Consider the following 13,898-nt stretch of genomic DNA (forward strand, 5'->3'; position numbering starts at 1 on the left):
TCTTTCATTGGCTTTTGGTCTTCCTCAAACTTTCTGGTACCTTTGATTGAGAAATTCACAAGATTCTGCTTAATTGGAGGAAGGAGTAGCCAGGAGAGACACGTGATCAGCTCCTTCCTGTCTAACAAAAATGAAAAGTCAGAATTAGCTGAAATCGAGCTGGAAAGCAGGTTCTGTGCTGCACCTCAGGTATCGTCATTTTCCCCACAGTTCACTGTAAACCTGTATCCTCATTTCAAACTTCTATAGCTGGAAAGCAAAGTAAGGAAATAAGTGTCCTTATTCCACTGAAGGAAAGTTTCCTCTGTTTCAATGGACAAAACAGGTTCTCATCATAAGGAGCCTCCTGCCTTTCAGAAGCCCTCCTCTGCTGGGCAAAACACTAGCCCCAACGAGTAAAATACCTAGGAGTTGTATTTGATGGCCTTTGTTTCTTAGATCAACTGAGTGGTCAAAAGTATCAACTATGAACGTTCCCTGCTGAGAAGAAATTGATCACTGCTCCAAGTCGAGCACCTTCTCTAACCATCTGTGGTCCAAATGAGGTAGGGCTACTGCAACATCAGCCACTGTGGTCTAAGTAGGTCACAGACCCCAAAATTGCAAAGAATCAGTAATCCGGCAGTAAGAATGTATTTCCATCTGAAAAAATATGGGCATGTCACTCGCCAACTTGAGATCACTCAACTTGCTCACAGTCCAGTGAACAATTCAGTTCAAAGTGTCATCTTGTACCATGCTTAAGGTTTTCTTGAAAAGCAGCAAAAAAAGCATGTAAGATATTTCCTTCTAATAACTACCCCCTATAAACCTTTGATCCACCAATCTTTCTGGATTATGCCAAAGAAATCACAAACTAATTAAACAGGAAAACCCGTTAGAAATCTGTGTTACTTTTACGGAATAAACTGGAATTAGTGTTATGAAGTGAGCCCAACTACTTAAAGTTTAGGAAAGATTTGAAATCCACTGTTTAACAGGATGTTTTTGGATACCGATCCACCCTAAGGACCAAGTCCCAGCAGACAAAAAAAACCTATAGACGAACCTCTACAACTTTATATCATTTCTTAATAGAGTTACTTTTCCACCTCCAGCTCCTCTGCATCTTTGATATATTTTCTGAATGGATGCTCTGTCATGCCGGCTCCTCTTACATGTATGTAGTGGGACTGACATTTGACTTTAAGACTCTGATCACTCTCCACAAGGTTCACTGAACTTAGAAGACCCTTAAGCTCCAGCCCCTGTCTACCAAAGGTCGTCAAGCAGCCTTGAGGTGACTCCTGCAGTGCAATAAAAAAAATTCCCTAGTAAATACATGACACTAAGGTATCATTGATGTTAACCTTCGCTGCCAGGTTTCTTTGTTAACTAAAGCCTCACATTGAGAAGAATTTTGAGCCTGTCCAAAAAAAAGAGTTAGTACAGCTGATGTTGATTTTCAGTGAAACCAGAGACATTTTGCAAAATGTTCCACGATTTAGAAGATCTATTTCTGATGGAATATAGTGTAAAGTTAGTGTAGCTGTTACTGTAGGATCATGGAAAAAGGTCTATTAGTTGCCCCACCAGGATTACTCCGTTTACAATCTTTTAGGGAATAACATGTGGGAATCAGGGTTTCAACACATATTCCCACAGTTCTTCCTGGCGTTTCCTACAATCACCTCACCTCGTTTTTGCCAGCAGTATTCCCATTGGACTTGTAAGTCCTATGGAACTGATAACTCTGCCATTGCTATTACCAGCCCACTTGTAAGGAGGAGGGTATGAAAGGGAAGCTTCATAATATTTCTCACACTATCTAAATGTATACGTTTACCACATACTGGAATTGAAAATTGCTGTTGGCTTTCTAATCACTTTCAAAGGGCCTCATATACATTTGGGCAAGCATAACATGCCGAAGGCCATGTCCACTGTATTAGAAGTGCATTGATGGCAGTGGCACTCTTAACAGGGCAGACAGGGCATCTGCCATTTTTTGGTGGTGTCCCTCTCTTCACAGCTCTAAATTGGGCCCAAAATCACAATATTATGCTGTGCCAAACTTGTCAGGCTTCAGTGTGTGCTACTCTATGCAAACCAAACAATAGTTTAATGTTTGTTGTTTTTTTAACAGGATGAACATCCGGATGTGCCTGAAACAGCTGTCATTGGCTTCCCACATGATATAAAAGGGGAAGGTAAGAATTGGACACTATACTGAATACTAAAGCAGAGTCTGCTCAGACTGTCAGCAATCCCAAGTAATCCTAACAGTGCTAAAAAAAACACTGAAAAATGTGTATAATATAATTGAAAAACATATTTATTTTCTAGAAAGTTGTATAATGGTGTCTAGGTATGTTTTATTTATGTATGTATTTTAATTCTATGTAATTAACTATAGTACAGACTGGGTAACAGTAACTAACAGAAAATCAATACAAATTATATTTTACCTAGGTAACTGTTGACCTCATTTTTACATATGGACATGAGACATTATACGTATACGAGTTAAACAAATACAAATTGAAACCATTTTTTGATGAGGCTCCTAAAGGAATCGTAGAAATGAAAAAATAGACAGGATAGTAAATATATGAAGAGCCAGTTCTGAGAACAGTACAAACGTTCACAGGAAATCCACCAAGAAGTAGTATTAATTAGCAAAGCCTTTTATTCCTTCTTGAAAGAAGTTAAAATGGGTAGCTGTGTTATCCCCGGGAAAAGAGAGTGCCAGACATTAGCGGCGAGAGACAAAGACAAAATTGGCAGGGTATTCTTTGCTTTCTAAAACTGCTGGTTTGAAGCTGGTTAGACCTTTACTGTGCAGTATGCATTCTCACCCTTCATAAGTTGATATGGTCTCTGGGAGTTCAGTATATAAGGAGTTTCCATAGGCCAGTGTTGAAAGTACAAACATTTGAATCAAAGATTTGACATGCTATATGGAGAGGAAATGCTTCATGCTTTGAGCAGGTAGAGGTGGGTTTGTGTTCCTTTGGCCATGATTTCTAAACTGCGGGCCAACATGCAGCTACCATTAAAAAGTAAACGCAAGAAGTTTGCATTTATGATGAAAGTGGGGGAAATTCCTTAATTGGTGAGACAATCTACCATCTTTCGGTATCAGGAGAGGCCAGGTAGAAGACAGAAGAAGAACTGTCTAGTTGGAATTGAGCTTAAAATGTAGTTATGGAGTCTAGAACTGTCTTTTGTTCAGACCTTGTCCCACTTAATAGATGTCATATTTGGATATCCATTTTGAAAGATTGCGATGGACTTTCTTACCATTTTATACGGTGTGTATAACAGGACTGTAACAGAACTAGTACGCAGGCCTCACTTGTATCTAGGAGATCCAGAGCACAATCTGTAGAATGTTGTTTTGTGGGCTATATCCTTATGCAACATCACTGTCAGAAACCTGGCTGATCATCAACTAGAAAGTAATTTCCCTTGAAAAAGTTATTCAGTTTTGTAGAGACACAACTTTCATAGGCCTTCACCAGAAACAGGGGAATGGTGATGGTTGAAAATAGTTTAACTCATTGAGATAGGAGTTAGAGTTCGGTGAAGTGGAGGGGCTTGATTTTACCCAATTTTTGAAGGCTGGGAAATCATCTTTTGACAGGGAGGTATTCATAAAGTTAGTCAGTATATTTATGTGTAATGGACAGCCTCCTGCATTGGGATGGGGTCATTAGAGTAGTAGTAGTTTTGGTTGGTGTTTAGAATTACCCTTTAAGCTTTAATGAAAGAACTATAGCCTAGTAAATGTTTATATGTCTTCGTGGCTTTGCACTAAGTGAAGAGTAATTTCAGTGAGCATTTTTTGCTTTGAAGTAATTGGCATATTTATTTTGCATGAGGTGAAGAACGTCCATAGTTTTGGTCTCTCAGACATGTGTGAGGCGAAGGAGAGATCATGCACTCAAGAATGCCTTCCTTTATTTGTTTTTATAAGAGCAGCTCAGAGGCCAAGCTGTTCTCTATCTCTTCCAGAAAGAAAGACAGTTTTGTGACAGATAATTCATGCTGTGAAACTAAATGACATAAGCTTTGTGGAAAGGGGAAACCCATTTCAGAAGAGTGTTGAAGACACAGCATTTCTCCAATTAGCCATGGTTACTGCTCGGTCTTAAATTACTCAGTAGTTCTTAGGTTTGTCAGGAGAACACCGATAAATGGTTGTTTCTGCAATAAGATACATAAAAGAAACTATAAAATTGGCTAGAAAGACTAGGGATTATGGGAGTCCCATTTCCCCATAAGTAGAGTCAGAACCAGCAGAAATGTTTTTTAAATGTAAGTTTTCAAACACCAGATACAGAACTGTTACATTTTATAAATTCAAATTTCCATACCAACCTCAGGGTTAGTAGTAGTCTGATCCTCATTCAAGTTTTCACATTGATTCACCAGTTACTATCTAAATTCAATCTATTGTCTCAAAGTCTGTTTATTCAGATTTTTAATTACCCCAAACCTCTACCGAATGTCGCACAATGCGCATTTGTGTAATATAACATTTCTGCGTTTTCCCTTTTTATTTTAACCACCTATATCAACCATGCTTTACTGGACCACTATCTTTGTTCAATTAGACTTTTTGTTAGATGTGAGACAAAATAACTTTCTTTCATTATTTACCTCCTGAAACTCCAACCAATGTCTCAATATTGTTTTCCAGCAAATTATAAACTGAGTCTCATAAAGGTTGTCTTTTAGGGGATTCTCAAACCATGTGCTTCTAACTCCTGAGGGAGGCCTTGAGCATCTTGCACTGAGGCAATGGATTTCTAATGAACCTATTTTTTATCTACGGTGGAAAGTGTAGGCAAAGCATGAAATAATCTAGTGGCAACTGGAGTATTGAGGCCTAGTTATATATCTGTTGTTTTGCATCGTACTTTATCAGAGAATGTGTATCCCAAATCCCATGCCCAGCTCTCTATCTCCCAGCTCTCTATCACTTTCTTGTGATTTGGGCTTTCCAGATCTTTAGGTTATCAAAAGACCCTTGCAGTGATTCCTCAGCGAGGTGGAGAATGGACTGTCTTTTTAAACATAACTGACCTCTTCCTTTTCTAGGGCAACAGAGAAGGAAGGACTCTTAGGTGCTGCAAGTACACATTTCAAGGGTTCTATCTCAATGGCAACCTGTTGTTATTTCAAACGGCTTTTGTACCACAAAATGCAATCATTTTATTAGAGGGTAATAACGGTGCTCAAGAGAATAATATACAAAATGTTGATCCTTTTACTCTCAGTGACAGAGATAAATTCTCAAGTACACATTTCAAGGGTTCTATCTCAATGGCAACCTGTTGTTATTTCAAGCGGCTTTTGTACCACAAAATGCAATCATTTTATCAGAGGGTAATAACGGTGCTCAAGAGAATAATATACAAAATGTTGATCCTTTTACTCTTAGTGACAGAGATAAATTCTCAGGGAGGGAAAGAGCAGTCTACACACACCGACTTCAATCATTTTCAACATATCCATAAGACTCGACGCATCGCCTCAACTGTTAATCATTACGCCACTTACCACAATTCAGTCACAAGTCAAATACTCGTATGACTGGTTTGGGCTTTAGGAGTTTTCTGAACAGCAGGTGTATTGACTTTGCTCGTAAACGGGTGATAGAGACTGTTTCAGAGCTCAGGGCCCGGAGCTCTGAGGCGCATGTCCATGTATTTTAGATGCATGAGCTTTGCTTGAGAGATTTTTATTTGATCAGCCGGTCCTGAAATGTGCATGTTTTCAATGTTTGCAGACAAGATCCCTATAAAATTATGATGTGACCAATTTAGTACAATCAGACAGGATGATGAACATGATGAAATCTGAAAAATGTCAGTGTTTTTAGCAATATTACCCCTAATGCTGTAACCTCTTATTTGGGTCCTCACTTCTTTTAATAACTTCTGCATGTACCTTTCAGTTTCTTTCCAAACACAATGTTACTTTTGATAGATGGCAGCGAATAATGAACATAAAATTCATAATATAGACTGATTTGGGCTTTTACAGTGGTAAAATAATTTCAGTCACACATTTTCATGCACGTCTACATTTCTAGCTACAGTTTAAAATTGTTTCTGGCTCATGTCTGATCTGTGGATATGTTGCAGACAATTTCCAAATATGCATAGGTGGGGCACGCACAGCAGTCTTTCAAAATGTGACACGATTGTTAAATAAATGGATAGTAGAAAAACATAAATTGAAAAAGCGGCCTTTTTATCGATTTGATAAAGCGAAATGGTGAGGCAAGCTTTAGCACACCCAATTTCCACAACTGATATCCTAGAGCAGAAGAGGAAATAAGTAAGGCCCTAGTAATTTTCGCCTAAGTAATCTCACCTTATGCTTGATCTAAGATTATATTTATGATGAAATAGAAAATGTCTGTTGGGTCACTGCTCAGGATATGATCCCCCAATCCTGACCTTTTAATGTCATCACAGGTTTACTTTGTTCGTACTCCAAGACCACCTTCCAGATATGGTGCTTTTTCTTTTGCAATGTATTATGGCTTTACATGTGTGTTGGGTAATATATTAGCTCCCATGTGATCCCCTTTAGGTTGTCCTTTTAAATCATTGGCAGTCACTTTCTAATTATTAGTCATTGATAGCTATCCATCATGAAGGTTTCACAGAGCACCAACTGTATCTCCATTTATCTAAAACAGACAGTGATGACTCTGCTCTGGAACTCCAAAGTAACACCTAACTCTAAAATCTCTGCACAGTTTAAACCAAATCAGTTCTTGCTTTATTGTGGCTGAACATTTTTGGAGAAGGCTCTCCTTGATAAAATAAATTCAGACAGTTTTATTGTCCAGCATGAAGGTCTGTGTCTACACTTTCTTACCTTCTTGAAATTGTGGGAATAGAGACAAATTATGGTAGCATGAATGTTGCAGTATTATTACATCTACCAGCTGCAATCAAAAATTCATTGATTTTGGGACTGTGGAACAGACAGGCATTTGCAGTTAGCATCATTTCTGACCTCAGAAGGAAATTTAAAAAACTGCCTCTTTGTTTTCTCATCTTAGTCTGCGTTACTACTTTATGGGTGCACATGTGGTTTTTAAATCATGTCTTGTGTTTTTATTATATCTGTACATGCTTGCTTTCATCTTTGTAATTCAGCTCAGCCTATAAAATATTATTGACAAGTCTCTGTACTAAAATGTATTTACAACTCCCAGTCCCTTAGATCTTTTGAGGATTAACATATTTTGGTATCACTCATTTGGACGGCCATTAAGAGATGGAAACCTTTTTTCCGTCTTGATTGGCAAGCTGAGGGTGTCATATACATGGCACATTTGGGTAATATAGTGATGGGTGTTGAAAGTTTGATGAGGAAGGTACAATATAGATGTTTCAACAGTAGCAATCAATCTAGACGTGTACATTGCCAGTACCATAAGGCTACAATATTTGCCTGTGTTCATGTTAGGAATTTAGCAGAAGAACATAAATTAGAGGAAAATAAACTGATGACATTTCTTTGAACATACTGTTCTTTAGATAGAGGAAACTCCATTGGTGCATTTTCTTTTAGATTTAGCTTTTAGCCTCCATCAATCAGAACATTTACAGTTATCATCATCAACTTAACATAATCTTAAAAGTTCGAGTAGTACAAATACAAACGTACCTAATATCGACACTATTAAAATTTAGATGCACAAAACAATTGATTAAAAAACAGAATTTCATTAACAAATGTCAAGTAGTTTGATTGAGGGCATTGTTTTAAGGTTTTCAATCAATAAGAATTATTTTATCCAACCACACAAAAGGCCTGCCATTTGCATGATCACCATTTACGTAATGCAAACGGTAAGTCAAAAGAGAGAAAAATTGCAACATCGAATAACAGACTTATAAGAAATTATCTACCGTTCCACAGACTTCAGAGCTAGAAAGCATTTGAGAAAATACAGTGCTGGTCTGCATTTATCAATCAATGTTACTTCAATAAGGGAAGCAAAAAAGGATGCAAATAGGTTGGTAGAACTTGCAAAAACAAAAAAAATATATATGTATCATAGAGTACCTTGCAGGGGCAACTGCTAATTGAAGCAATGTCATATTGACCAAAAGGAAAATAAAGTTGCCAAAAAATGATGCTCAGTATGAATCTGTTGAGGAGTGAGTTCCCAGGTAAGTATTAAATCTTCTAGCTAAGACTCCAACCCCCTTGAGGTCTGGATCATTGCCCAGGCTCTCACAAGGGCTATATGCAATCCCATCGTTCCTCTTGGTGACTGTATAACAGTCATAAAGAACAGCTTAACCAAAGATGTATCCTTTTCACCTGTTAAAGAGGGTGAAGTAGATTTGTTTTAAGCACCTTGTAAAGAGGGTGAAGGAAATAACGATGGTCTACCAAGCTTCGCTGTTGCCAATTTTATTGTAGGGGAGCCAGGGAATATTAAGACAAAAATCACAAGAGTGGCAATCTTCTATTAGTGATCTATTTATAGAAGCAACTTTATTATTTCAAACAGAAATCCATAATAACAAGGAAGCTAATTTTATCCGGTCCTCAAGAAACCTAACACTCTCTCTTCACGTACAAAGTAGTGTGGGCTACTTAATGGAAGGGCAAGAAGTTGACAACACAACCGATTTTCCTTCACTTGGAGGCTAGCCACTCCACTGCACCCACAATTACCTGAACCATATGTTAGGATGGCAAGGCACTCCCTTTTATAGATTCCTAACAAAGATGCAATAGGCTTATTGCCAATGCTAGCCACGTTGAGCAAACATTTCACTGATTAGAAAAAATAATTGCTTCCTGGATGCGACTTCAAGGTCTGGTGCCATAGGCCATGCAAAACGTTTTGTTAAGTTTGTTTATAGGTCCAAGTTCTCCAAAAAGAAAACAAAAGCATTGATTAGCTGTTTGAACCCATTTTGAATACATGACAATAGTACTGTGTTATCTGCATTCAGCAGAACATGCAAAGGCTTAGTTTTAGCTATTGCCATGTCCCGCCCACTTACAATCAGAAAGGTGTTAATATTGTTGACATACAAAACAAATAAGATGGGGTCGAGGACACTGCCCTGACTGGCGCCACAAGTCAATTTAAAAGGATGAGTACATTCTCCTTGTTCCCTAAATCGTACTGAGGGATTTAGGTCACTATCCAGGGCATAAAGAAAACCTACAAAAGAGGAGTCCAATCCTTTATAGGTTAGGACCTCCTACCGCTTGGACCTGTTCACACAATCGAAGGTGCTTCTAAGGTTCATAAAAGCGAAATATATCGCACTAGTTTTGGCAACAGTATATTTGCTTAATATTAGGTATAAATGTAAGCACTGCTCGATGCTCCCTAAATCCTGCCTAAACCCATTTTGGACATCAGATATCATCTTCCAGTCAGGTATCCATATTAGAATTCAATGTAAAACATTTTTGCCAGCAATCTTTACATTCGAGTCCAGCAAAAATATGGGTCAGTAGAAATGTGGATATTGACAATTGCCTTTTTGTGTACTTTCACAAATATAGAGTTATTCCAAGACTTGGGTAATTTCATTTTTACAAGCGGAATTTAACATATTTGTGATACACTGGAACCATAGTACAATGGTTGCTTTTTATACATCAATTGTCACTCTTTGCGGCTAAGGGCTCTACCGAATGGGCTTTTAAGTATTGCTGTTTCCACTCTGTTGAGATGAAACTGGATGAGTACAGGTCAGCGTGGTGTTGCAGTTTGCCCAGAGATGCCACGACAATATATCTTTTTGAAGTCAGCTACCAACTGGTCAGCCATGATGTGTGTTACTAGTGCTTGCATTTGCGATTTGGAGAGTTTATTTGAATTGACAACCTCCAAAATGCTTTGGTATGCTTAAGCTTACAGGTATCAACCATGCTCTCCAATGAATCTTTTCATAGGTCTTTATTCTTCATTTCCAAAGCAAGCTTATTATCCGCTCTGCAGCTCACATCCTTATCCCTGTGTTTAAAAACCAGGGCCTTCCTAAGTGTTGTGTTGGCTTGACTACAGGCTATGTCAAACCAGCAAAGAGAATGTAGATAATTCACAGCCTGGTGGGCAGAAAATCTGGATTGTATTAATGTCACGGAGGCTAAGATTGTGCAGAACCCCTTTAATGCCCGCTCACAGCATCAAAAATTCAGAACTTTAAGAACATTCTAGTAAGTTATAAAGTCCATTAACGTGCTGCCATCTTCCTTCTTTCAGTGCATGCGAACAAGATATCTCCAACAGAGAACTCATCCTCAACAACAAAGGCTTCACTAACGGAAACCCAAATCAGAGACAGGTTATTAATCTGAAAGAAAAATTATAATTGAGACAATATTGCGTTATCCTATTTCATTAGGGAGGGTATTCAAGTGGTGGTATAATCTTAGCCTCTGTGTCATTAATAAAATCCAGATTTCCTGCCCACCAGGCTGTGAAAAATTTACATTTTATGTCAGGACACAGAGGCTAACATTATTCAAGTTTAAAGTGTTGTAAACACATTATCAATTACATTTGCAACAGGTCTAAAATAGCAGCTTTTGAACATACTTTTGTTAGACCAATCCGCAGCTCTAGGGATATCCTGCAGATCACCTTCCAACACAAAAGCTTTTGAGGTTGATGCACCCCTAAGGGAGTGAACCTCAAATCTAGTGATATCCACACCAGCCTCACTCATAACCTCTTTCACCCATCTGGCTAAAGTAGGGGGAGAAACAGCCTTATGAGGTTACCTGTATGAAATCAACAACTGTGCCACATTCTGCCTCAAACTTGCAGTTCTCTTTTCGTACTCTTTCAAGCATTTCACCATCCAAAGTCTTGTGTTCTACTCAAAGTAAAGGTAGAATACAGAGGTTAACAGAGTGTTTGTTCTTCTTTTGAAATAAAATCAGACTCCCTCAGGCTGGTAGGCCTTGCCAGTGACAACTAAAGCTCTTAACGCCGAAGTCTGTCTGAACGACACCAGGCATTTAAGGGGACCTAGCTGCTACTTGCACCACATTAGGGTAATGTTTACTTTTTACGCTAATGTTGCCCAGTGAAGCTGCACCAGATTTACAAAGAGGTACAATGCATGCATTGCACCACTTTGCAAGCCCTTGTGCCGTATTATGCCTGCGCCAGGCATAATGTTTGCTAGGTTGGAGCACCCCCATTGGGGGGCAGGGGGGTTGTGAAAAAATGGCGCAAAGAAATTTATACGATTTATTTGCTCCATTTTTTTCGGCATTTTCAATTCCTGATCAGAGCAGGAGTAAAAAGGGGGCACACCATTGGTTACAATGGGCACCTATGTACTGTTCAGGGTTAGCGCCTCTATTGCCCCCTACCCTGCGCCATGGTGCGCCATATTTTAAATACGGTGCACACATGATGGCAGTGGTGGGGGTGCTAAGTGGCGCAAGAAAAGTGGCGCTGCACAGGGTGCAGCGCCACTTTTTTTTTACATCTTCTCCTTAGTTTGTAAGAGATACGTTTTAATGACAGGTTAAAGTTCTCACCCCATCCTGTCAGTACTTGTAAGATGTCCCTAATGTCCTTTGCTGTAGGCGGGTTCAAAACCCACATACTCCTCATAATTTTCCTAGTCAGTAAATTCTGGCCAACAGATATGCCATTCACCAAGCAATGACCGGCTGCAATAGCCAATCTCTAAACATTGTCTGTCCTGTAAGACAAACCTGAGGCGAACAGCTCTGACAGATAGTCACATGCACTAGATCAGTCGAAATGGGATCATAATTCCATCGAACACACCAACATACCCATTTCTTCCAAGCCAATCAATATGCTTTCCTTGTCCCAGGAGCCCACAACTCTGATTTGAGTTAGAAAACATATTTCAAAAGCCCAGGTGTTTTCCATTGTCTCCTGAAATTCTCCAGGCCATCAGTACCAGCAGACCTTCCTCCAGCAGAGGATGAAATTCCCCTCTTGGTCCTAAGATTACATTTCTGAATATCGGTATTAGGATAGGAAAGTCCACATACATTTCCAACATGATTGGAAACCAGGCTTGTGACCTACAGATGGGTGTTATCACTACAATGGTTTCCCTGCATCTGCACACATGCAAGAGGGCTCTTGGCAGCATGGCAAATGGAGGAAAAACATAGGGTGCCAAGCCCCTCCAATCCTGGAGAAAGGTGTCTACCCCAAATGCCTGAGGTTCTGGTCTCCAACTTAAGATCTTCGTCAGCTGTGTGTTCAGCCTGTCCGCAAAGAGGTCCACACCGAAGGGACCCCATGTCTCCTGAATACTCACAAATACTTTCCTGTTCAACCTCCAGTTGCTGGAATCTTTGAAGTTCCGAGAAAATCAGTCTGCCACACTATTGTATAACCCAGGAATTTGTTCCAGCACAACAGAAATGCCTTTGCTCAAACAGTCCCCCAATAGTGTTTCACTAAATCTGTAAGACCCTGTGAATCAGGGCCACCCATCTTATTGACGTAACTCACTGCTGATAAATTGTCCATACACAGCATCACACAACAACTCATCATACCTTTAGTAAAGCAACTAATTGCAAATGCACCTGACAACAATTCCAAGAAATTAATATGTAACTTCATCTCTTGATCTGACCAACGTCCTTTGGTGGATGAGTTTCCACATCTTGCTCCCCATCCTTCTAAACTGGCATCTGACTCTATTACTATTTCCGGATCACAGTTGATCAAATATTTTAAAAGGATGTTGCCTGTCTGATCAGAGGTGTGGGACAATTCATATGTTTCTGCAAGCACGAATGGGTTTGCATTCAGAGGCCTACTAAAAACTCAATTTGCCCTGATAAACTTAGGCCTACTTAGGTCTGATATTGTCAGAACTTCCTTTCACCTCAGCTCCCTTCAGAACAGTCCTGATTGATCTGGCACAGGGCTATTGAAAATACAACATTCCCAGCTGTATTACAATCAGCTTTGAAAATCTTAGTAATTAATACATTCTAGTGGATCATAGAAACTAAAACAAAAGGGTGCTCTGACCATATGGCTCTAAAGCTAAGACATCATTTACAAACCAGGTTTTACTTTGTGTCTAAACCAAACAGAGAAATTTGTTTTAAAAATGTTAAATGGTGTTCACTTTTCATTGAATGGAGTGTGCATGTAGTGAAGGTATTTTAGAGATAAACATAAACAAAACATGTTTTACTGTCTGCCTAAACCAACCAAAAAAATTATGAAATCAAATAACCACAGAATTACATTGACTCTTCCCTCTAGTAAGTTCACATGGTAGTTGTTTTTCTATCTTGGTTGCATCCTTGAGGAAGGGAAGTCATATGTAGCAAGCTGACAAGTAAATACAATGCTTTATAATAATTCCACATCTTGCAAGGACATCTCTATAAAGCTCTTATTATTTATGCTACGTGCCAGCAAAACACCACGAGCCAATTTGAAACAGGGCATTAGTGAGCATTAAAAGCCCTCTTTCTACCTTAAATCTGGATGGGTTTGGACCTGTGATTCTGTTAAATAATGACAATAACACGAGGCCCTATGTCAAGTCAGTTGTTGTGAAACAACAGTAAAGCTGGCCTAATTTCCATAACAGTGGGTTCCACTTGAAGGATCCTTTCCTGCCTTGGATCCTTTCGACATTTATCGTTTGAGCTGCACAAGAGGAATAACACAGTCACAGACGTGATAAAGCAATACGGTGCAAAAGAAATTGGGCTGGGGGTGGAAACTGGAAAGTGGGATATCTAAGGAGAATAGAGATTTCTAAATGACCTAAATGTATACTGTACAAGTGAACTTTGATGTAACCTGTTACAAAAAAACACAAAGCTTAAAACCAGTGCCCAGTGAAATCTTTGCTATGCTGGTATAATTTTGTGAA

The 13,898-nt window shown here is 39.1% G+C and overlaps 1 protein-coding gene across 1 annotated transcript in view; it reads left to right on the forward strand.

Annotated features, from left to right (window-relative positions):
* Positions 1 to 13,898, forward strand: part of ACSS1 (acyl-CoA synthetase short chain family member 1) — a 637,137-nt gene that overhangs the window by 519,975 nt on the left and 103,264 nt on the right. Inside the window, exon 12 of the mRNA XM_069235038.1 lies at positions 2,126 to 2,189. Within this exon, the coding sequence (XP_069091139.1) occupies positions 2,126 to 2,189 (64 nt within the window). The remainder of the gene's footprint in view (positions 1 to 2,125; positions 2,190 to 13,898) is intronic.

The sequence above is a fragment of the Pleurodeles waltl genome, chromosome 5 (genome assembly GCF_031143425.1).
Source record: "Pleurodeles waltl isolate 20211129_DDA chromosome 5, aPleWal1.hap1.20221129, whole genome shotgun sequence".
NCBI lineage: Eukaryota > Metazoa > Chordata > Amphibia > Caudata > Salamandridae > Pleurodeles > Pleurodeles waltl.